The following is a 23048-nucleotide window of genomic DNA, read 5'->3' as shown; positions in this document are numbered from 1 at the left end:
CTTTGAAACGCAACCGAGTGAAAATGAAACAAGGATAGACTCGCAAGGGGTGCAATTACTGTACAATTTCATTACATCGCCGTGGACGGGATCTTTTCTTAATTTGCCAATATACGAATACCGTGGCTAATGCTTGATTGTCACGATTACATTGCGGCGATATTCGACGAGGGAAGATATGTCGGACTATATTTGACGCGTGGATGTGTCGCGTGCCGATATTCAATATTTGAATAGCGATATCCTCTTCCGATATTTAGTGCACAGAGATTTGTAAATGTATGTTTTTTACCGATATACAACGTGTGAAGATATGTTCCGTACCAATATTTGACTCGTTCAGTACGTAGAGCGATAAAGGCATGTCCCGACTAATATTTGTCGCGTGACGATATGTGTCGTGCCGATATTTGTCGCACGGCGATATCTATCGTGGTCGATAATCGTTTAGGATATTTATCACGCGGAGATATCTGTCGCATAGCAATATTTGTAGCGCAACGATATTTGTAGGAACGAGTAACAACTAACGCCATATAACGCGTGGCAATATAGCGTCCCTTATAACGCAGTACTTTCCGTGTTTTCCGATGGTAACGGTCAATGCATACGAAAGTACATATGAAAGTATAAATGAAAGGGTGAATATATGAAAGTATCTGATAAAGGGTGGCAATATAGAGCCCTGCCTGTAAAGATACAAGCAAATAAAGGGTAGAAACGTGTTAGGTATAAGGTAGATACTTATTATTTACTATCAGGTATGCTGTACATAATGTTTCTTTTGCCTTACAAATATTATATAAAATTACAGTCGATCACGGAGAGTAACCTTGCACACCGTCTCGCGAACGCACTAATATCCACGCAGACAAGCGAAACAGACGCGCACCGCACGCACACCACACGCAAAATACGCCCGCTCGCTTACTCGCGCCGGCAAACGTTTCATTAGTTTCGCGGATGAAATCGGTGAACTTTCCTAGACGCAAGAAAAATACGTAATATATAAACGTCGTAGTTAACGATGCACGAAATGCGGGACACATTTTTCTCGATCTCCTCTCGACGTCGGTTCTTTCGTTTCGAATCGTTGATCTTTTGTAAGAGAAATTTTCGTCGTTCCATTCTGAACGCTTTTTGCCGGCGGAAATGAAATTAATCGGTAAATGATTAACACATTCGCTACCAGCGTTTCCGATCTATCGCGCGATAGATCGTAAGTAACTCTCTTTCGTGTATGCCTTAAAGCTAAAGTCAAATAATCTTAAAAATAGTACAATATACAAACGACGTGATCCGAAATTATTTCGTAAGAAAGAAACTGGTCTGCGATGGACGAAATTGTAATTAACTGTTGGTAGCGAGAGTGTTAAGGTGATCGATGAAGCGGAAAGGTATGGCCTTGATTAACACGGTAATCGAGCTGAAAAACGTTGAATCTTTGTACGCGACGATAGCCCCTGTTGATTAAAACTCCAGTTAACTGCATAATTTGAAACTCCATGCGAAAAAAGCCACGTGTAACGCACGAGACGGGTTCCTCGTTTTGGATTAGCCGCCTGTCGCGTATCTTTATTTCATGACGGCGAATCTGAGCGAGGAACAAAAATCGCAGGCGTGTAGAGGACGAACGTTACCTATTCGGTAGACACGTTATTCATGAACCTTTCTACACATCCTGGCTGTAATTCCCCTTAAAAGCAGCCAGATAAAAGGGAAGAAAGGTTTTAGAGAGACAGAAGAAGGACCCTGGCCTTTTTGCTTCTTTCATCGAGAACCACGTCGCCACTGTCCGGACATTAGAGCGAAGAAAAAAAGAGAATCGTGTCTCGAGACACGCCTAGAACCGTCGTTCGCGTTTATTGTCAGCTCGAATGGTCGTTCAACGAGAGAAACGGGCTGAAACAGGAGGAACAGTGTGTCGTGCGTTACGTGTATCGCTCGATCGTTTGCTGACCCAGGTAAAGACTGTTACATTCGTTTCGTGCTTTGTTACGTTCTCGACGATTAACTCTTTCGACCACACTCTTTTTCACGTACGACTCGCATATGAAATTTCGCACGGTTTTCACGCTAAATGACTGACGCTAGCGATTAACGCTACTGCGAATTTAATCGTAAAACTGACGAAAATCGAATCGAACTGTGTGCATGCAGTATTAGGGACACTAACATGATCAACTACTGTACGTCGATTACTATACAATTTTTAATCTGCAGCCTTTGAACGATGTATACAGTTTAATTTTTATTTTGTCAGACGATATCAACGTATTCTCGCAAAATTCATGCCATAGATAAATTAATTCTGCCATCATTCTTTTTCACTAAACATATAAAAGAACCAGTCATAATCCAGTCATTTGTAACTCAGAACTCAGTCGTTTGTAATTGGTATAAATTTGTAATAACTTCCCAGTAAAGCATTTACGACCTCATGTCTGTATATCGTTTTTCTTCTCAGTCATAGAATATGCTGATACCGTCTAACGCGATAAAAATGCAACGCTCTGTGCAGCCATGTGCACCGAAAGATTAAGAGTTTCAATACGACATATAACAAATGTACATTTCCGCTGCGGCAGTCAACGTGTTGAGTTGAAAAATAGAACGATCATATTCAGAATATGTAATTATGGCTGATTACACGCAGCCGTTTGCACTGCGGCATTCGACGCGTTAAAATTCACCCGCGTCGAGTAAGCACACGATCGAAAAAGAAAACGTATCGACGGGAAATAGAAAAACGATCGAACACAACGACGAAACGAAACGAAAGGGAAAAACGGTGGCGTTTGACCAAAGAGGAGATCGTTGGTGGCGTTTCGTGGATCGACGCGCAATTATCTACACGCGCGACCGGAGGAACGTCTGCTCTTAATACGCGTCCGAGGATTCAATCGGATCCACCGAAACAACCGCATGCTCCACGTGCTCGTAACGACCGGAAGTTTTCCCGGATCGAGACCTGAAACTTATCCCATAGCTTCGTTTCGAGTGCTACACCATTGGCGTAACCGGGTATCGATAGGGTGCCTCCGCAAAATATGGGGACTCCACAGGATTAGGGTTAGGTTGTGGCTTTCCAAGTTTCCATTTTTGACTCTACAGAATTCCGAATGCAAAAATTTTATAGTTATCTCAGAATTCGGAAGTCCCGAATATTCTGGGTTCTAGATATCAACCCTCTAATTTTGAAATTGCCAAATAAAATGCTCGGAGCATCCCAGTAAGCCCAGTAACGCCAAAAAGAATTCGTCAACGAGACGTTTCCTCCTCGTTATCCACCGTGTCCGCGAAACTGATCGACGTTTCCTTTTATCACACGCTCGCATCGCACCACACGCAACAGACAACGACGAAAAGATAGGCAGCCGAACGATGAACGCGTGCTCGTCGAATTTGAAGATTTGTACGCGGCCGTAAAGTGAGCGTGTTATCTACGGAGAATCGCGCGACGGTCGCGTGCCACGAAAAGATGAAAAGAGGGATAAGAAAGAGCAAGTGAAAGAGGAGGGCAAGCGTAAAATCGTTGAGAAAGTCGTCCCATGAGTATCGTCGAGAAGTCGAAGAGAACAGGGGTCAACGAGAGGATTCGCGTGGCTGGAGAGAAGAAAAAAGGTCCAAGATGACTCCGTCGACAGGTTGCCCCGTTCTGCTCGACCCTTCGCGTACATCTTCTCTTTTTTTTCTTCATATAGATATACATGTATGTATATGTACACGTGTATGCATGTCCTTCCCTCTGGATACTGTTCTTTGTTCGGGACAATTTCGCGACTATGCCTCGGCGCTGTCTCGATCGAACGACCATCGAACGAGCCAGCCGCCCATTCTTTCCGCACACCTACGCGATTTCGCGCACATCTACGTATTTATAATGCTACTATGTATATATCGTATTTATATATGTATATTTAGATCGTCCTTCGCGCGACACATCATCATACGCCTCTTCTCCATTCTAATATTCGTTCTACGTTATCACACGTGCACGCTCACTTGTTCTTCGAAGAAAAAATAACGGGTATGTGTGTATCTGTGTATTTTTATAGGTATGTATAAATACAATGCACGGAGGGTCCAAGCTCGTTACGCTGATTATAATAGAAGATGGACGTGTGCAATGTTAGTTTCCCAAGTTCACTCGGTTTAGAACTGTTCGAAATTTGTGCCCGGCTCTTGCGGGAACCTTGGACGATCAATACACATTGGAATATTTTAAGACTCTCACGATCAATATATATTGTCAATACAATATTGTCAATATTTCGGTATCGTTAATAAATATTCGGAACCTTGAAACATTTATGTATAGTGATCATCCGAGTTCTCGATTGACCAATGAACAGTGCGAGAATATACAGCCGGTGTGCGCTTCCGACCAATAATTTAAAGCTTTGAAATTTGTGTATATCTAAATTTATAAATTTCCACGTGTTCAAATTACCGGGTTGATCGTTGCCCTGTTCTGACCTAACCCTCGAGGAACAAAAATGAAAGACCCCTTAAAGGTAGATATATTCCTTCGCAGCAGAATCAGTCGCAACGAGTTTGGACAATTCGATCTCGATCTTATAGCAGAGGCGGGAGACGCAAATGGGAAGAGCGTCGCGACGTTTCGGTATAATCGTTGAAGACCGTATGATACTGTCTGTTCGTTTCAGCCTCGATCGATACCAGACACCTCGAGATTTGGAGCTTCGAGCAGCGCCTGCCTCGACCTTCCTCAACATCGCGTCGCGTCGCACACTCGAGAATTCTCGTGCAAGATGCTCGCGAAACGGAAGTAGCCGCGTGATTATACGTCGCGTATATAACCGACGCCCGAAAATAGATCGTCCACCGGCGGTGCACCGCGAACAATGACCGGCCAAATCGATCAGGGACGAGGCAGACATCCCCGGAGAACAACGACCGCGACTTGTCGCACCTATAACTGTAATAAGCGTATTTCATAGAATTCGGCCGAAAGTGGAACGATACTTTCTCTCGTCTCGCGACATTTGTTCTCGGTCGTTGCCGTTTCGCTTAGCATCCTGCAGCTTCGGTTTCTCGTTTCGCGGAGGTGCAAGGTCGACGCAGGTTCCGTGGCTTCTGATCGATTTGTTCGTAACGGTGTTCAAAGAAACGTCGTGAAACAAGATCTCGAAGACAACGAAATATAGAGCGTGTTGCGAGAAACATTCGCCACGGCTACACGCGACGGAGTTAATTAGGACTTTTTCGGGGCGATATTGTCATGAAGAGTTCCTTTACTCGCGCCACCAACTTCCGCGTATGTACAGGCTACGACCCTGTGTTCTCACCAACGAAAATCTCAAGCTACTTTTCTATTTTGATTCATGGGTGTTGCAGCTAACCTCTTTAGGTTGGAAAAAGATTCTGATAACTAGTAAGATTTCTGAAAGGATTAATAATGTGCAAGAAAACAGAGTGTTTCTAGGTGAACCTTTGTTGAACTTGCAAACTAAATGCACACGTCAGTATCCTTAATGAGGCTAACCCGATTTTAATGGTCGACTTCATTACCATGATGAAACGCTACACTTCATCAATTGTACATGAACTCATGATTTGTATTATGAATACGTCACTATTTGCATAAACTGTAGGATTTAGTACGAGGTGGAGTTAACTGAAACACCCAATGGAAAGACTCATTGTGGAACTCATAACTTTTAATTTGTAATTCACGTTGATTCTAAGTTGAAAAGCGATCGTAACAGAAGAAGTAGGTTTTTCTACACGCATGAGATTTTCAGCTGGTGCAAAGATATCGAAGGGTCTTGGATCGTTCGTCGCAAGCTACGTGGTCATTCGATCATCGTTCATTTTTCTCCTTTCACGATCCAGATAGAGACGAAACACGTATTGTGCGCTCGATACTCGCGCGAGGCACCTTGCACAATAGAAGCGTAATACGTTTGCGTGAAACGATCTTTTACAGATTAACGATTAGCTCTTACTCGTTACACGGAGATTAGACTACCGAAAGTCGCGCCACGGTCGATTCTCTAACTGGGATTTACAAGCTCTACCCAACCGTGGCGATCCGTCTAATAAATCTTCTGAAGAGAAAAAACAAACGGAAACTTGCTCGCAGTCGACCGATTCAACAAGCGACAACGAAGACTAGCCGAAATGCGAAATCAACAACTCCTTTCGGTCAACCTTTTTCTCCTCGAGGGAACGCTTCAACGAAACAACAAACGAACTCTTTACAACACACGCAACGAAATCAACAGCAACGATCTCAACAGAAAGATTCTTTAACCGTACTTACATCCCTCCTCTTCGTACCTGCGCTACCGATCGAAAGTATGGAGTAAAAAAAAACACTATTCGATTTTTTATCAAAAGAAAAATATTCGAGAATAACGAATCATTTTTTATTCGTGTATTGCAAGATTGTTCAATAGAAATTGAGAACAAAACGCAGTTATTCCAAAAACAACGAACATTTGATCCGGATAAAAACTTCCGATTAAAAGTTATCGGTGTTTGTGATAACTTTGTTTTATTCGAAACTTTTATTTAGGAATCTTCCGACATACATTCGTTACGAAAAAACATTCATCATTTTCGAATATTTTTGTAGCAAACTCGTTTGATTATTTGAACAATGCCCAACCGTATGTAAAATAAGAACGAGGGTCAAAATGAATGATACAACGATCACGTATCTCGATAATAAAAATGCCAGAACACATAGAGTTGTTAAAAAAAGAAAAACGAATATTGGAACAATACTCGAGGAACTTATTCCGAAAGGGATGTATCGAAGTCTCGTAAACGTAAGAATGAGCAACGATTGAGATAAAAAGTGAGCATCAAGGAAAGGGACCTTCGCCCTTCTACGATGGCACGTTTTAGCCTGTTTCTCATTGATACGCGCTCACCAGCACTTTGATCGGTAAAAAGTACGTTTCTAATTTCTCTGCTTTCACGAAAACTCTATAGGATATAACGTATGTAACGAAGAACTGTTTCGACATCGAACCAAAAGAACCATTCTACATCGAATCGGTTCGAATGATCGCTCGAGATGTCATGGACGTTCGTGGACCATTGGCGTAACCAGATAAGGCCCAGGGTGGTTCCTGGACACTCTAAAATATGAACCTCTTTCGATTAGAAATTATTCAAGCACTCTGGACTTCCACGATGGTGATGGAGAAAAGCCATTACCGCTGTAAGATTCAAGACCTATGCATTATGCTTAATTTGTACGAGTTTAAATTTGGTGATATAAACATTTGAAAATTTCGAAATATGAACATTTGAAAAATTCAATGTTTGGACGTTCGAAGATTTGTAAATTTGACAAATTCTAAACTCTAAAGTTTGTTCGAGTAATGGAGTTTCTCGTATCACCATTTTCTTTAAGGAAGACTATAGTGCTCGGTATTTCTCGGGTAATTCTTAATATTTCTTCGGAACATAATCCACCCTACACGGAAATCCTAGTTACGCCAATGCAATGGACTCGACGCAATGGAAGCATTAACATTTTTCATTAACATTCTTTAACGTTTAAAAACACGCTACGAACCGGTTCGCAACAGTCGAACGAAACGTAGTCCGGGCAACGATCCTATCCTAACAGTGTAAAAATCGATCAACCGTAAAACAAGGAATCTCAAAGCCGCCTCTCGCGTTCCGGATCACCGAGGGCGAGCTTAAAAAAGAAGAGCTACGCGCGAAAACACGAACACACGAACAGTTAAAAACAGTCGGGGTCGTTAATCGATCATTCTAAAACGAACGCATATATAACACGAATAGACTTCGCGAATCGAAACAAGATGCAGAAGAAGAAGAACAAGAACACGAAGGATAACGAAGCGATCATCGCGGTAAAAAGCTACGTATGCGACAGAAATAAAACCTAATTAAAATCTGTGCGCGTTCGCGAGCCGCGATCTTTCAAATTTCTAATTGTTCGAATTTGTCGCGAGAACGCACCGGATGGGAAAAATGGTGCAACTAGACGCCGGCTAATTCGTTAAAAAAAAGGGGAGGGGGTATTAAAAAAGAAAAAAGACACTGGACGACAGAGAAACTAAAACGAAATCGTACTAAATCTGAAGTAAAAAAAAAAAAAGAAAAAGAAAAAAGAAAACTGTCTGCTCAGTCCTGTGCACACAAAATCTCTGTATATACATAAGTACTCGTGTATATAAATGTCTCCCATGTGTGTATGTATATATATATATATATATCCTTCAATACGTGTTTACTTGGACGCGTTTTATGTATATATATATATGTATATATATAAGAAGTCTCTGAACGAAAGGAAGTATCCTAAGTAAAAACTGATACGAAGGAAAAGAACAAAATTGGCAGGCCTTGTGTACGTGTGTGTATATTTATATATACGTATGTGTATTATCGACAGATAGGCGTGTGTAAGCCCTACACGACGAATATCGACAGTAGAAATATTATCTTGGTAACGTCTCTCGTAAAGTTAACAATAATAACAGATTATTACGAGATACTCATTATCGTATAATATGTACAAGCTACATTTTGGTTTCCTCCTTCCCTCGTTCCGCGTGATCTCGAATCTCCTGCTTGAACCAGCGATCCGATCGACTACCTCTATAACGCCACGCGAGTATTCTATTTACTTTAAAACAAGAAGACGATGAAAAAAAAGGCAAGAAATTCAACGAAACATGCCCGGTGAAAGAAAAACGAAACCTGACAAGGTGTCTCGTTGAACCCTTCCTGTCGAACCTCTGATTGTCGAGATTATGCTTTATCCTTCCTAATCGTTCTGATAACAAAAAACACGCTTTCTAAGCTTGCGATTGTCAATGAAAACGGTACACGCTTTCGTTACGAAGAAAACAAGTTACCATATATCGTGTGTGGTTCACGCAACAGTCTATAAAATCTGTAAAACAGTCGAGAACAAGGGTGGTTGAAGCGAAATGGTCGTTTTCAAACGAACCGATACAAAAATACGGTAGAATAAGAACGAGACCTCGAAATCAGACTAAACTATTCGTAACAATAAACGGACAATCTTCTTTCTCCGTTCCTTTAACGACGACATAATCGTTTAATAATTCGTACCTCTTCACGTCGCTCCTACGGACAAACGGAACATGACAAAGTGAAAACTAACGGATATTCTGGCATAGAATACCTGCGATATGATACAAACTGTATCGGTGGTTCTCATCTAAACATCTAGCCTGATTGACAGTCTTCGATAAGAGGAATGCATTCCGGGAGAAAAATAGATTATAAAATGAATATTTAGTACATTTCACGTGAAGCCATATGATGCTCGCGTTTTTGTTAATCGTCGTTTTGTTCTTTTTTTTTTTAGAAATCTTTGAAAGCTTTGCGACAGAGTGAAAAAAATATATATATATGTATGTGTGTATGTATGTATACATATATACTTATATGCACGTGTTTAATCGAATTAGTTTAACTTCGCGTGGAACAAATTACTAAGACCTACCTAATGTCGTGTTTACTACTTATTTAAATTACTAGCGGCTTGCCGATGAGACCAGGAGTAACAGACTCGTCGATTCGCTGCCGTCAGTCGACGCTTCACAGCGTGTGTCATGTTGCTACGATTAACGATCATCCTTCGTGGTGACCGTCGATGGTCATACCATTACCATGTCCTCGTCGACACTGATAATCGTAGGAAATGCATTGTCCGCAGAACTTTGCCTCTGGATTGGTTTCTTCCTTACGAGTCCGTCTGTTAGAACAAATAACATACAATTAATTAATAATTATTACTTTATCTTTTGCGTAATGTATCGACACGTGAATCAACAAAATTCGATATCGCGAGTGAACAAAGAAACGCACCTACATATTCGTAAAAAATAATAACCTTCTTTGTCTGGTGCAACACTCAAATGACTAACGATAAAATCATATCATGGAAGCTTCAAGCGTTTCCTGCAATCTATTTCAATTACGGATCACTGACTAATAGCAACATCTACGCAAGACCTATATATTGATGAATCATTCTACGACCAAGGCAAAATTGGATACGAGGCCTCTGTACGTAAACAACGTTGACCTAAATTGCTCGTACGCTTACAACTCGAACCTCGTTTCTCCCTGCACGTAACGTTATCAATATTAACGAAATTGCAATGAATTACCAGCAGAAGATGGGAGAAGATCATCGAGGGACCCATCATCCAAGTCCGTGGCAGATAGAAGTAGGTCATCGTCCGAAGAAGCTCTCGTTAGGCTAGGGAGGGTCGAAGTTAATAGGGCTTTTTCCTTTTGGATTTCTTGTATATGATCGACGAGAATCGCCTCTTCTTCGTCGCCCCGATCTCTGTCCCGATCCGCAGGTCCTCTCGCGGTCGCGCTCGGAGTCGCCGCGTTCAACTCTTCCGGACTGAAGATCTTCGAAGATCGCAGACTGGACAGACGATGTGTGGCCGTGTGGCAGGCAGACTCGAGGGTATTTATGTCGGCCAGAGTTGCCCGCACGACCCTCAGTTTCTCCTGCACGATCGTCTCGACGCAACAGGTCTGCCTGCCGACGTCCTGCAAGGAATCTTGCGCGGGTAGCGCCCTGTTCGTCCTCAGGATACACGGTGCGAAGACTATCGCCAAGGCTGACGGGGACATTCGGTTGTCCACTTCGTGTAGCGCCACTCTCGCCAAGTGGACGATCAGTCGTTCCATCAGGTCGAAGTTGGGCTTCGGTAGCTTCTTCAGGATGGCGAAAAGCGTACTGATCCGATCCCGGGGATCCGTCAAATTAGCAGCGTGCAGGAAGTCGTCGTAATACTCGAACGTCAACAGAGGCTCCGGCATGTCCCGAAAGAAACTTTTCAGCACCGCCGCGAGAACGTGTACCTGATAGTTCTCGAAGTCCACCTTTTCCAGATCACCCTCGTCCATTTTAAGTTTCAACTCCTTCACTTTCGAACTGACACCGCTTTTTCTATAGATGCCCTCCGTGTAGAGACCGTGCATCTCTATGGTCGTGATTAATCGATCCACCACCACTGGCACTTTTCCGTCGCCACAGTCGAGTTTGTACAACGGTACACCGAAAACTTTGTGCGAGTTCATCTCGTGCAGCGACGCGTCCTTCCCGCACTCCGCAGACACTTTCATATAGCACTTTTTGTGACAAGTTAACTTGCAATCTAAACGAGTAGAGTTGGAATTAAGAAGTGTACGATAACAGTAAGAATTAGGCTGCGGATGTTTATGTAAATTTCGAGATACATTGATAAACGTGGACGGAAGGAAACCCAACCCCAATGACGTTAATCTGAACACGCGTTATTAAGTTCATTATCCTGAGTGATTCAAAAGGCTTTGCCCGTTGTTCGTTGCTTGTTAAAAAGTGATAAAAATACGAACCAACGGTGTAATAGCAACATGCATTTGCATAAACATCGGTAGTCGAATAATAATCAAGAACAGAATACTTACTTTGGCATACAAGTCCTCGCTCGATAGGCCACATAAAGAAAGACGTGCACACCTCGCAGGCTGTAGGTATATTTATCATAGTTAACTGGAACATATGATTACCATGTCGCGTGGGCTCCTCCTGTTTCCGTTTCTTCTCCTTCTTACGTTTACTTTTACTCTGTTTCTCCGGTGCTTCGGTTTTGACTAGCGTCATGAATTCGTTCATGAATCCTCGGAAAGCGTTCACGCCCATCGTCACGGGGAAATCTTCGGTGGTATTTTCTTGCTTGCAAACCGTCTCCATCACGTGTAAAAAGTTCGCGATTAGATCGGTGTACTTGATATTACCCTCGACACCTTGTTGAATAGCGACGCTGTAAGTGATCACCAGATCGTCCTTAAATTTACGCAATGCTTGTTTGAACACGCGATCTACTTCGCTGGGTTTCCTGCCTTCTTCCTGGCCCTCCATTATGTATATCTTCTTCGTGATGAAATCCTGCATAAGCGCCAACTCTTTCGCGTCGGATATTATCTTGTCCGTGCTATCCGAGAAAGCCGAGGTTCCGGTCAAACTAAACTTGGACGCGACCGTTTGTTTGTTAGCGTCGTAAGGTGTACGAGGTATTTTCCTGTTTTTCCGCCTTCCCGGAGTGTTTGCTAGTATACACGGCATTTTAAGTACCCCGCCATTCTGAATACATTTCACGTGGTACAACTGCTTGCAGTCGATGCACTTGTAGCCTTGCGTCACGAATGCGTCCATCTTTTCGTGGCAGCAAACGCACACGTCATCTTTGGCGAATCTTGCTACTTTCCTAAAACAATGACCAGCTAAAGTGAAAAGATTGCCTTTCCATTCCAAAAGATTCATTCCTGGCGCGAGTTTCAAATCGTTCGGACTCGTATCGGTGCCAGCTTTGTCCTCGCTGAGCCCCGATATCTTCGTGGCCGGGTCGGAATTTCTTCTCCTTAATTCCAGGGTCGTTATAGCGTTGGATCTCATACGTTTTCCAGGTTGCTGCGTCTTCGATGCAGATTCGCTTTTATTCACGGGCCAATCGGTCACCGATCTCGACGCGACCTCGTGCGAGCCATCTTTTCGAGATCGCACATTTGCAGACTTGTGCAGGTCGCTTTCTTTAATGGTACCCAGGAAGAGACTCTTCGGTTCTCCGGCACCAGTTTCCGAGACACTTTCACCCATGGATCGACATTGGACCTCGCGAGATGGCCGGTTTCTTCTGGCGCTTCTAACGGGCACATCTGGTTCGCATTTTTCTTTCGGTCTCGAGTTTTTCTCCTTGGGTGTATTTCCTTTCAGTAGTGTATTTTTCAAGACATTTTCATCGTTCACGACATCCAATTGTTTTATGGACGTATCACCTTCCGAGTTTTGTCTCCTTAAATAACTGAAATCTTTTATCTCTTTGCCATGAGTGTAGGTCTGATCACGTCTAATAGGCGAAGCCGGAACGCTTTCGATTCGCTCGCTAGGCACGCTGTTGTCACTCAATCTACGCTGTTCCCTGCCCGAAGAGCTTTCCATGTGAACAAAACGTTCGTTTGGATCCAGCTTCACGTTATAATTCGACGCTTCGTTCGGTTTGTCCTGCTGCGTTTGTTCAAATATGTTATCAACAATATTTTTGTAATAAGAAACATTCGGAGATCGAACCAACGTCGTTTTCTGCGGACCCGACAGCAAATAATCGCTATAATTAATGCACGAACAGTCCGGCCTACGGCGCCAGACATCTGAATTTGGACTATTCGTTAAATTTATGTTCGACTGGTGGTACTTAATTTCTCGCGGACTCGGGAATGGCGGCGTAGCATTGAAAACAGGCGGAGCACTCTGCACAGCGCTTGGAATCTCCGTATCAGTCTCTCCATCGCTGTAGCCTGTCGACGAACTATCCGCTCGTTTACTAACAGACGACAAACGACTGGAAGTATTAGTTAGACTTGTGTTTGTCGTAACTACCGGGGACTGATCGCCACGTTTTGTTCTGGTACTCGGTACAGGCTTATTGTAAGAGTTTTCCTGAGACTCAGAACTGTTCACGCTAATTTGAGATTCGTAGCTCCTTAGACTCGTCAAGCTTTCAAGACTACTTTTACGTTCGTTAAAATCTTCCGAGGTGAACGATTCTGCATTTCTCAAGATCGCGCTAGATTCCTGTAATATTCGGGCATTTGGCGCAATTTTACGCTTCGAATACGATATGCTTGTATCGACATTACTATCCCGAAGAATGCTGTCCGTCCTGCAAATGATGTTTTACTATAGCTATGTATTCAACAATTGTTTTAATCAAATACGAAATATTTATTTACCTTGACGATGATAGACGATTTTGGAGTTCCGTTTTGCGAATGGTATTGAATTCCGGAAGTCCATGATCTTCCGTGAGTGATCTACGCATTGAAATCAAAGCATGAGTAGCAGTTATAGACGCTTACATAAGGGGTGGTGAACAGATAGATTATTTTGCGACGTTCTATATACACATGCTTACTGACGTATGTAACTAATTAGTGGCTTAAAGAACTAACAACCGAAACAGTAGTTTATCACCCCTAACTTACAATACAATGTGAATTATACTTACTCTTCACTATCCCGGAGTCTGGAATATATCTTGCTGTTATCATACGTAAGCTCTCTTTGATCGTGACTCTCTTTGTAGTCCCCAATTTTATCTACGAGCAATTTCTTTTGTTTTTTGAGTTCTGCAAAAGCCTTTCTTGCATTATTACCTCGCACGTAAGCTTGGAAAGTAATCACACACGACTTCAGCTTCTTAAACCAACTGTGTTGTTTGTATGCCCTCCAGGCAGATTGGATGTGAGTAGCAGCCTCGATTCTGGCGCGTAACGAATTCGCGAATCTTTGAGCAATAACCATTCTCCAGAACGACTGTATTTGTACGACTGCATTCTTTAATCTAAGGAACTTTCTCCTCTCCAGACAAGCACGGAACCATTTCTGTATTGTTGTAATACTTGTAATTATTTGCTGATGCAGTTCTATGTCCAATTTGATCTTTTCCGATTCTCTGAGGAACACTTTCGTTGTTCCGAGCTGATAATTATCTCTGTTGAGATTCAGCGTCAACAGAAAATCTCGAACGTCCGATTGAGAGCTTAACAGTCCTTTAGGTAGCAACATTCTGTACAGCTGGATAAATTCTTCGTACGTTAATCTGACGTTGAATCCAGCTTGCCTTATGCGGACCGTCTCTAACATCCCCGTGTATCGTAATTGTCGTTGCACAGTCTCCTCATCGAACTCATTCGGTACCTTATTAGCATTGCTCTTAATGCATCTGATGAAAAATGGATTTGCCTGATTTAAAGTATCCATAAGACTGTGCAAACTTTGTTGGAACTGTGCCGATACTGTCATGGGTTGTTTTCTCGCTTTCCCAGGCCCGGTACCATAACTCTGTATTCTTCCAGCAAGTGTCTTCACGGTTTGAAGATTTTTTAAACCCTTCTTGCCACGTTCTCTTGGCCGAAACGATTTGTTTTTCCTGTAAATGTCACATTGAAATATACTGCTGTTAAGCAATAATTAAGGAATTCCTTTTCCTATTTTTTTGTATACTTACTAAATTAAAGCGTGGATTAAAATTTTTAATTTAAAGCCAAAAATACATTTGATCTTGTATGAATTGTGAGTTATGTATTTTAGTCATGTTATAGTATTATCGTTATGTGCAGTAAAAAACAGGAAAAGGAGAATATAGGTATAGTTCTTACAGTGACATAAATGGCATTGCAAATATATTTAACAAACGTAGTATGAAATATAAGTAGCAAACATTTAGCAGAATATTGTAATAATTTAAGTGATTAGATCATAAGAGCAAATGTAACAAGCATGTGATAATAAGTATAGAAACTGCCTATGTAGAAGAGAGTGACTAGTAAATTTAAGTGTCTAATAATATAAAGGAAATGTGATCACTGAACTAGATAAATGCATGATTAATATGTATTAATGGCAAGCTGTTCTCATTTTTAAGAAATGAATTCAATCTCCTTGTTAATCCATGAATACATAATTTAATGTAACCTTTCAACCTGTTAGATAGTTCAAAGATATTATCGTGCAATTAACTGCGGTTAGTTACTTGCAATAGAGGAAGTGTTAGTAAAATGTGGAGTTCAGAAGAACGACTCTTTAAATGGAATTTATTCGTTACACTATGCAGTATAAATTAATCCATTGTTAATTATATGTATCAATAATATAAAATTAGATGCAACACTCTAACGAACATTATGGACCTCTAATTGTTCACCATTAAAATGGATTAATTCACACATTTTCCATTCAAACAATAAGGAACTGCCACTGTGAAATCAACATGCATTAATTCTAGCTAACAGTACAAACAAACGTAAAATAAATCGTTAAAACACGATGATTAGAAGACGATAAGTTAGGGATAATGATCGTGAATATTATGAAACAACCAAAGAAAAAATGTACATATATTGTGATTTCTATAAAACAGCGATGAACAGATCGAATGCACTCCGACGAGGTCGCGTTTAAAATTCTCGGATAATCGAATTTAGAAATTTTCAAACCAATTTCGATCGCCGCTCGAGGGTACACTCGTTGTTCATCGCTGCTATAAAACGCGTGAAAATTTGAAAAAAATAGATGAATATTCATAGAAAGCTGTAAAGTGATTTCGCATGGGAAGACCATCAATATCCTATTAAAATGCTATTACCTATCGAGATAAATCCTTCACCCAGAATTACTATAGAGCGCACACTACCTTTATCATAGCGCAGTGAGTTTTTGTAGCTTAAATTACAATATTATCGTATACATTAAAAATATATACTGTTTACATACATGACTATTTGATTAGCGCGTTCCATGACGTTTGCTTCGTCTTTTGGAAGCACCCTCTCTAGCGGAGTATGAGTATCTCGTCTGACTTTATTATTACTATGAGGCTGGTCTTCCCTGCCCCTTATTAAGTAACCCTTCATTGTGGTGACATTTGACGGGTGTTGCGTTTGGTTAATGTTTCGAAATTGTGGCCACGACAATCGGTTGTTGTTTACATTGTCGCTGTTTTCGAGTTGTATGGAAGATAATGTGGTAGTGGGTATAGCTGATGGCACGCAGACACTGCGCTGCTTCTGATAGCTTGGTGGACGATTATGTTTGTGAGAACTGAAAAAGTCTCTCATGCTTAGTTTTCTAATAGTTTTCGTATGAACTAGCTAACATCGATACTGTTCATTCTGAATACTTAATTTGCGTTATATCTCTTTGACTCTATTAGTGACGCTCGAAAGAAAATTTTACGGAGAACTTATTTCATGAGTGACTCCAATGGAATATAGGCGAATTTTAATGATTGATAAGAATTGTATAAATAAAAAAACGTTGTTGATGCATTGTTAATCATGCTCAAGAATAGCAAGTAAAATTGCATATTTTTAGATGACAGGATGTAACTGTATGACAAAAGTTATGAATATCGCACTCTAATCACACTTAGTACAAATAGTGCATACATATCATTCTAAATAATACTTTGAACACAAAAAGAAAGACTGGAAAACGTTATATGGATTTACAAGATTGTTCTCCTAATTACGAATCAATTGAAACTTGGCCTCAATGTGCTGTTTTATGCAACGTTAAATGTAAGCATTGTAAATCCATAGAATATCTTAGTCTAAAAGAATGTAAAGTTTATTAAAATGACACATACAGTGGATCAAAAGACCACTTACGCGATTCGGTTAATAGTTAGATTGACGGTCGACAACGTCACAAGATGGCTACAGGGACAAAAGACATGTGGCCAATGTAAATATAATCAACGTTTGCTTTAATTATAAACACATAGGAACTTCTTCAGCTTGATGCAAATATTAACGCACAACGTAAATGTATGTTTCATAGGGCGAGACAATATGCAGATAAAACATATTCGTAAACAAGCATAAAAACATTGGCACTTGTTTATCACGATCATTATTATTTAACCAACAAATGTTCTATATCATGAGTATACGAGCATTTAACTTTTTTTTGAGTCACCCTTGATGAAAATAAAAGTAAATAAATTTAAATAGAAAAATAATGAATACCTTATCAAATTCTCGTTCGGTGTCCTATACCTGTTTTGGACAGATGTTTTTGTACCATCAGCTGGAACAGAAAAAAGTATTTATGAATTATTACCGATATAAGGAGCCAAGAATTTAAGAATAAAAAAAAATTACCTCGACCATGTCTATGAGCTCGACCAGCTTCTTGGAAAGCAAAATGAGCACGAAAAAATGCTCGAAGGATAGCCCATCTAAATACAGCAACCGGATCTGCACCCACTAATTCCCGAACAAAAGCAAGGGAAGAATTTTTCAATACACCAACTACACCATCAGGTCGCATTAAGTCCAGATTCTTTTCTCTCATGTTGGATGCTTGGTATTTAACAGACCCAGCATAATGTCGTACAACGAAAGCTGCTTCGCGTCGTTGTGGTGCCTCGTAAAATGGATTGTCTTTATGTACCGAATTAAATTTTTGTAGCAGTGTTTCATTCGTTGCGCCCGGAAAGCTATTAGGAACATTATTCATATTCAAAGATACAGAATATAGATTGATTTCTTTAAAACAAGAATAAAGTATGATACCCACTTGCATTGATCGTCTAAAAGACAGAGAAGACCATTCGGTTTTCCTTCGATTAAATTTAAGCAGCCCGAATTATCGCTGTATCCTATATCCGTCCACCTAATTCCCTGCTTTCTGTACTCTCGTTGTTCGTATTGAAAAACATGTTGATTGAAATAATGTTGTAACTGTTCGTTTGCATAATTTATACATAATTGTTCAAAGCTATTGCACGTTTTGAAATCTTCGAAACCAAAAATATCTAGTACACCGATGCTATTGCCTTGGTGATCTCTAAGAGTATCTTTCTTTGAGAGCAAAGCATGATTCACCTAAAAAGAATCTTGTTCTTACTCGATCTTATGATGGTTTTTACGAAGAATGAAGCAGTATTTCACCTGTAGCACAATCCAATCAAACAACGCTCCATACAGACATTTGGCCATAGCATCTCTTGCTGCAATTGCTTCTGGAAGCCTATAGTTAATTACTAATGTTTCTCCGGAAGCTCTTGCACGTTTGGCAGTAAGTGCAGCCAAAAGAGTCTCTTGTTTCACTCTGAGGAGTTCGGAGATCAATGCAACCACCTCAGGATTTTTCACTCCTACAGCTTCATCGTGATGATGATAAGACTTTCTAGGTTGAAATTCCACATTGCCTGAAATCATGAAACATCGTTAGTTTATTTGACGAAAAAGCAACAAAATATTGTGCTAATCACCGAGTAGGAGGACAGCTGACAAAACTGCGAACAATCGTCTTTGTTTTTCCGGTGTAAATCCAACCATTTCCATGGATTGTTTCAGTCTTGAAAATTCATGTCGCTCATCGATATTTTCCAGTCCATAACAACCACTTTTGTTTAAATAATTATAACGATCACAACTTTCTAAATGCAGAAGTTGCTTTTCTTGTTCACTTGCACCAGCCAAGAGGTAATAAAATACATGGTAATTTCTTTCATTCCTCCCTTGAGAAACTATTCTTGATTTTTCCAAAAGATACTTTTGTACAACAGCCCTGGTAACAGCAATATAAATTCCAGTAATTTTTTTAATGAGTGGTAGGATAACTTTTACATATAATACAGAAAGAAGCTTACCCATGTACCATTCCATTTTCTTTATAATTCACCTGTATGAATTTACCGAATCGACTACTGTTGTTATTATGTGCCGTTTTTGCATTCCCAAATGCTTCTAGTACTGGACCAGCACTGAGTATCGTCTGTTCAACACCACTACCATGAGAACCTTTCTGGCTAAGTGCTGTCAAATGGTGCAATAGAAAATTTGTCGATTCCGTTTTACCGGATCCACTCTCCCCGCTAATAACAATACACTGATTTCTCTTTTCTTTAAGCATACAATGATAAGCTGCATCAGCTATGGCAAATATATGTGGAGGTATGTCTGGCCCCAATCTTCTGTTCTGATACAGTTTCACATATTTTGGATTGTAGATAGGATAAAATTTAAATGGGTTCAGTGCAATTAATATGCTGCCAACATATGTGTATATGTTTCCAGCTAAAAACCTAGCCCGGAGGTTGTCCAATAGAGTTTGTTCATTAAGATCCGGAAGCTGACATAGATCTGGATATTCTTTGTCACGTGGTTGATACAAGAATCTATTAAAATAGTCCTTTAAAAGTTGCGGATCCATGGGAAATCTACTGTCTGACCATAAATAATCTGATTGCTTTTTTCGCAAATAAAACCTACATATAACAAATTACATAAATTTCATGTTCCTCTTGTCTTACAATTAATTTTGTTATCTTGTTTATTATTTTGATGAAGTTTATTTCTTACCTGTAATACTCTTGCTGCGCTGCATTTTTTGGCCATAGTAACATAAGTGCCACGGGGCACTCGGATGGTCCAAGTCTTCTTTCTTTACATTCTTGTCCGACAGAATTTCCTACAACTTCTGCTAATTCATAACCATTAGAAACAGAAGCATCAACTAATCCAAGTCTTTCTATGATACATTCCACTATCTCTGCCGATGAAGTTTGTTTTGTTGCTTTAATTGAAAGTGCTTCATATTCTGGGCTCCATTCACCCACAAATACTTGCACTACTCCTGAGCCACAGTTATCCATTTTTTAACCCTATAGAATTTAAAAATTCATGTGTTTAAATTCAAAGTAATGATAATTTAATATACATGTACATGTCATGCCGATACATTACTGTACCTTATTCTTTATAGGGTTAACAAACTTGTCCTCTGTCATCCAAGCAAAATTTCAAATGTATTGTTTCTTCTCCTTTCTGTTTTTCAATTATGTACAGCCATTGATACAAACGTTTAAAATAACTTTTATACATTTTGTTTAAAAATGTTCACTGTTACAGTCTCACTGATTTCTGAATTTATTTACAGTTATTATTTATTTTAATTTAATTTTGTCAAATGCACTCAAAATTATCCAGTACTTGTAAACTAAAAAACCTTATTTATACACATCAAGTCAAATCTTATATATGAATTGGTTTAACAAAATAAAAATTTGTAAATATTATTTTTCTTTCATCGCAGTACATAGTATACAGAAATAGTAAAGTATTTCCAAATCTTTCTTAAAGCTTCCTTTTAAATTCATTATTTAATTTGATCGATAGGACAAAAATACCACAGAGTATTGTAATCATACGTTAATATACTTTTTTCTTTTTGTATAATAAAATAGAGTGAGTAAAATTATTTTATTCTTTTTAGATTTATATATTCAGTCAATTTTACAGATCTTTATTGGTTTTGTTCTTTAGCAGTTAGAGTATTCTGAATGTATAGGATAACGTGTTTAATTCAGGTATCATGTATTTAACACTGAATGTTCATTAAAACTTTTCTGACAGCCATTATATTTTATGACATTCACCATATACTTGAAAAGAATGTAGGTGTACTATTGTTGGCAGGCAGTAACTCAGTTTCTCCACTGAGACAATAATCCAAGGTTTTCAATACTTTGTGAACATCTCCATGACATTTTGAGTATTTTACTATACTTATTGCAAAAGATTACAGACACATTTGCATTTGTACGTATTATAAAACTTTTGTGCGTTAAGGAAGTATCTTATCTGGAAAACAAACATATATGGAATATCAATGTGATCCATTTCAGATCTAAGATTTATTGTATACTATATGTAGTATCATTGTTACGCCACTTTATTACATATATGTACTCTTTCCACATAAACATTACATCATAATTTAATACAATATGAGGATTTATTACTTTATTTACATCTTAAACACTTTATCATATAATAACAATTATCTGTCCAATACTGTCAAATTAATAAACTGACAATAACGTACATATTTCAGCTAATAATTCTAACCTTTAAAGAAGAAAAAATGTTAAACCTGCGTATTACCCCAGTTATTTTAAAAATTCTTTCTACTTTTGTACTTGTTCCCAATGAATTAGTAGTGGACGAATTTAAAAATATCCCACTGTGTCTCTCCGTCTTTACCGGTAATTTTTCAATGAAAAAATATCGAATGTATCGTAGCACAGTACGAGAAACAACGTAGAGTAATATTCTGAATAATCTCGAGTGAATGGTAATCGTAACACATTGATCATTCGTTGGATACACAAAGGATTGCGAAAAACGACATACGTTCCCGAGATACCGATTGCCTCGGACCTGACGGCTGACATTCGCAAGGAAAACCGTCTTCCGACGCCGATTGGCGGGTCATGGACCATACCACCAATCAGCAACGATCTGCGAGTGTGAACGTCAACAGAGTAAACCGGGCTTAAAGTCATCAAGAATTTCTCGTTCAGGCATGACACTTACTAGTGGTAACATATCATCGTGAAGGAATGCGATGAAAACATGCAACCCTATTCAAAAGATTATGCTTTCTTCAATTACCTCTTTCGCTGGTAACAAGATGCTCGATGTGACACATTCTTATAATTCATCAAAACTCTCGCATACTCTAACATGCTTCCACGGACATGATTTTCACTGTAAACGCACTGCCGTCTGTTCACAATTACCAGTTTCCTTCCTTCCTGTTCGTTTACCTCAGATATATTCTCGTTTTTATTCACCTTTACGAAAACATACTATCGAAGGAACGATAGATGCATCCGTGACTCTCGCGGATTCGATACACACTGTTCCTCTGTTTTCTCGCACCAAAAGAATACACGTACAATACGGGCGGATTGACACTTCGGTAAACAAGATCTACTATCACCAATACTTCTACGCTATATCTAACGTCGCCGGTTTTACTTGAATTTACACCGATATTCGCGGTTAATCGTGTTCTTCGTTTGATAATATCGATGACACGGATGATGGGCCCTTGCCCAGTTTATCGTCCTTCGTCTCCTCTCGGGATCCTGCGTCCCGATACGTCCACCATTTCGATTTTTCCGATCACATGGTACATAACGTCGATTCTGATTGGCTCGTTCCCCGTGACCACGTGACTGAAAGCCAGAGCACAAACTTCCATTGACAAGGAGAAGTCCATCGATGCAATGCGAATTAATCGATGAATTTTTGTACGATGATAAATATTAAAATATCAAAGCTACTCATCCATGGTTTCAGATGTAAACAATTTATACTTTACAAAATATAAAATATTCAAGTTTCTGCTAAGTGCGAACATATACCAAAAAGCGAACGTAGTGCAGATGGTAAAACATCCGCTACGAAAAAGTTTACTACATTCTGCCCACTAGTTCCTTACTTTTTTATTTTTAATTCCTTTCTCTCATTACGATCTTTTGATACAAAATTTTAATCACAGTCATTTTCCGATTTAATTTCCACTGTTCTAGCAGTTATATATGTGGCGAGTCGTAATAAAAATCGAGCTACAGTGAAAGTATCGATCGAACAGTGCCGGTAAAATATCGGCCGTTTCCTGCAAGTAGAATTTCGGA

General features: G+C 39.7%; 1 protein-coding gene across 8 annotated transcripts; it reads right to left on the bottom strand.

The window, feature by feature from the left end:
* Positions 1-725: 725 nt before the first annotated feature.
* On the bottom strand, positions 726-22634 carry LOC100881536 (unconventional myosin-IXa). 8 transcript variants are annotated; one of them, XM_076532210.1, is made up of 15 exons: positions 22018-22630; positions 20313-21204; positions 19924-20225; positions 19212-19829; positions 18831-19129; positions 18508-18767; positions 18134-18441; positions 17716-18053; positions 17581-17641; positions 17221-17268; positions 14058-14981; positions 13783-13863; positions 11461-13712; positions 10161-11168; positions 726-9742 (listed from the first exon to the last, which is right to left on the bottom strand). In XM_076532210.1, the coding sequence occupies exons 3-15, from the start codon at positions 20214-20216 to the stop codon at positions 9645-9647; spliced, it is 6588 nt and encodes a 2195-aa protein (XP_076388325.1). In that variant the 5' UTR covers positions 20217-20225; positions 20313-21204; positions 22018-22630; the 3' UTR covers positions 726-9644. The 8 variants fall into 8 exon arrangements, with proteins under 8 accessions (XP_076388325.1, XP_012140745.1, XP_012140744.1 ...); XM_012285355.2 differs by lacking the exon at positions 17221-17268 and adding an exon at positions 16325-16651; XM_012285354.2 differs by lacking the exons at positions 17221-17268; positions 22018-22630 and adding exons at positions 16325-16651; positions 21472-22011.
* Positions 22635-23048: the final 414 nt, after the last annotated feature.

The sequence above is a fragment of the Megachile rotundata genome, chromosome 5 (genome assembly GCF_050947335.1).
Source record: "Megachile rotundata isolate GNS110a chromosome 5, iyMegRotu1, whole genome shotgun sequence".
NCBI lineage: Eukaryota > Metazoa > Arthropoda > Insecta > Hymenoptera > Megachilidae > Megachile > Megachile rotundata.
This window is presented reverse-complemented; position numbering and strand designations above follow the sequence as displayed.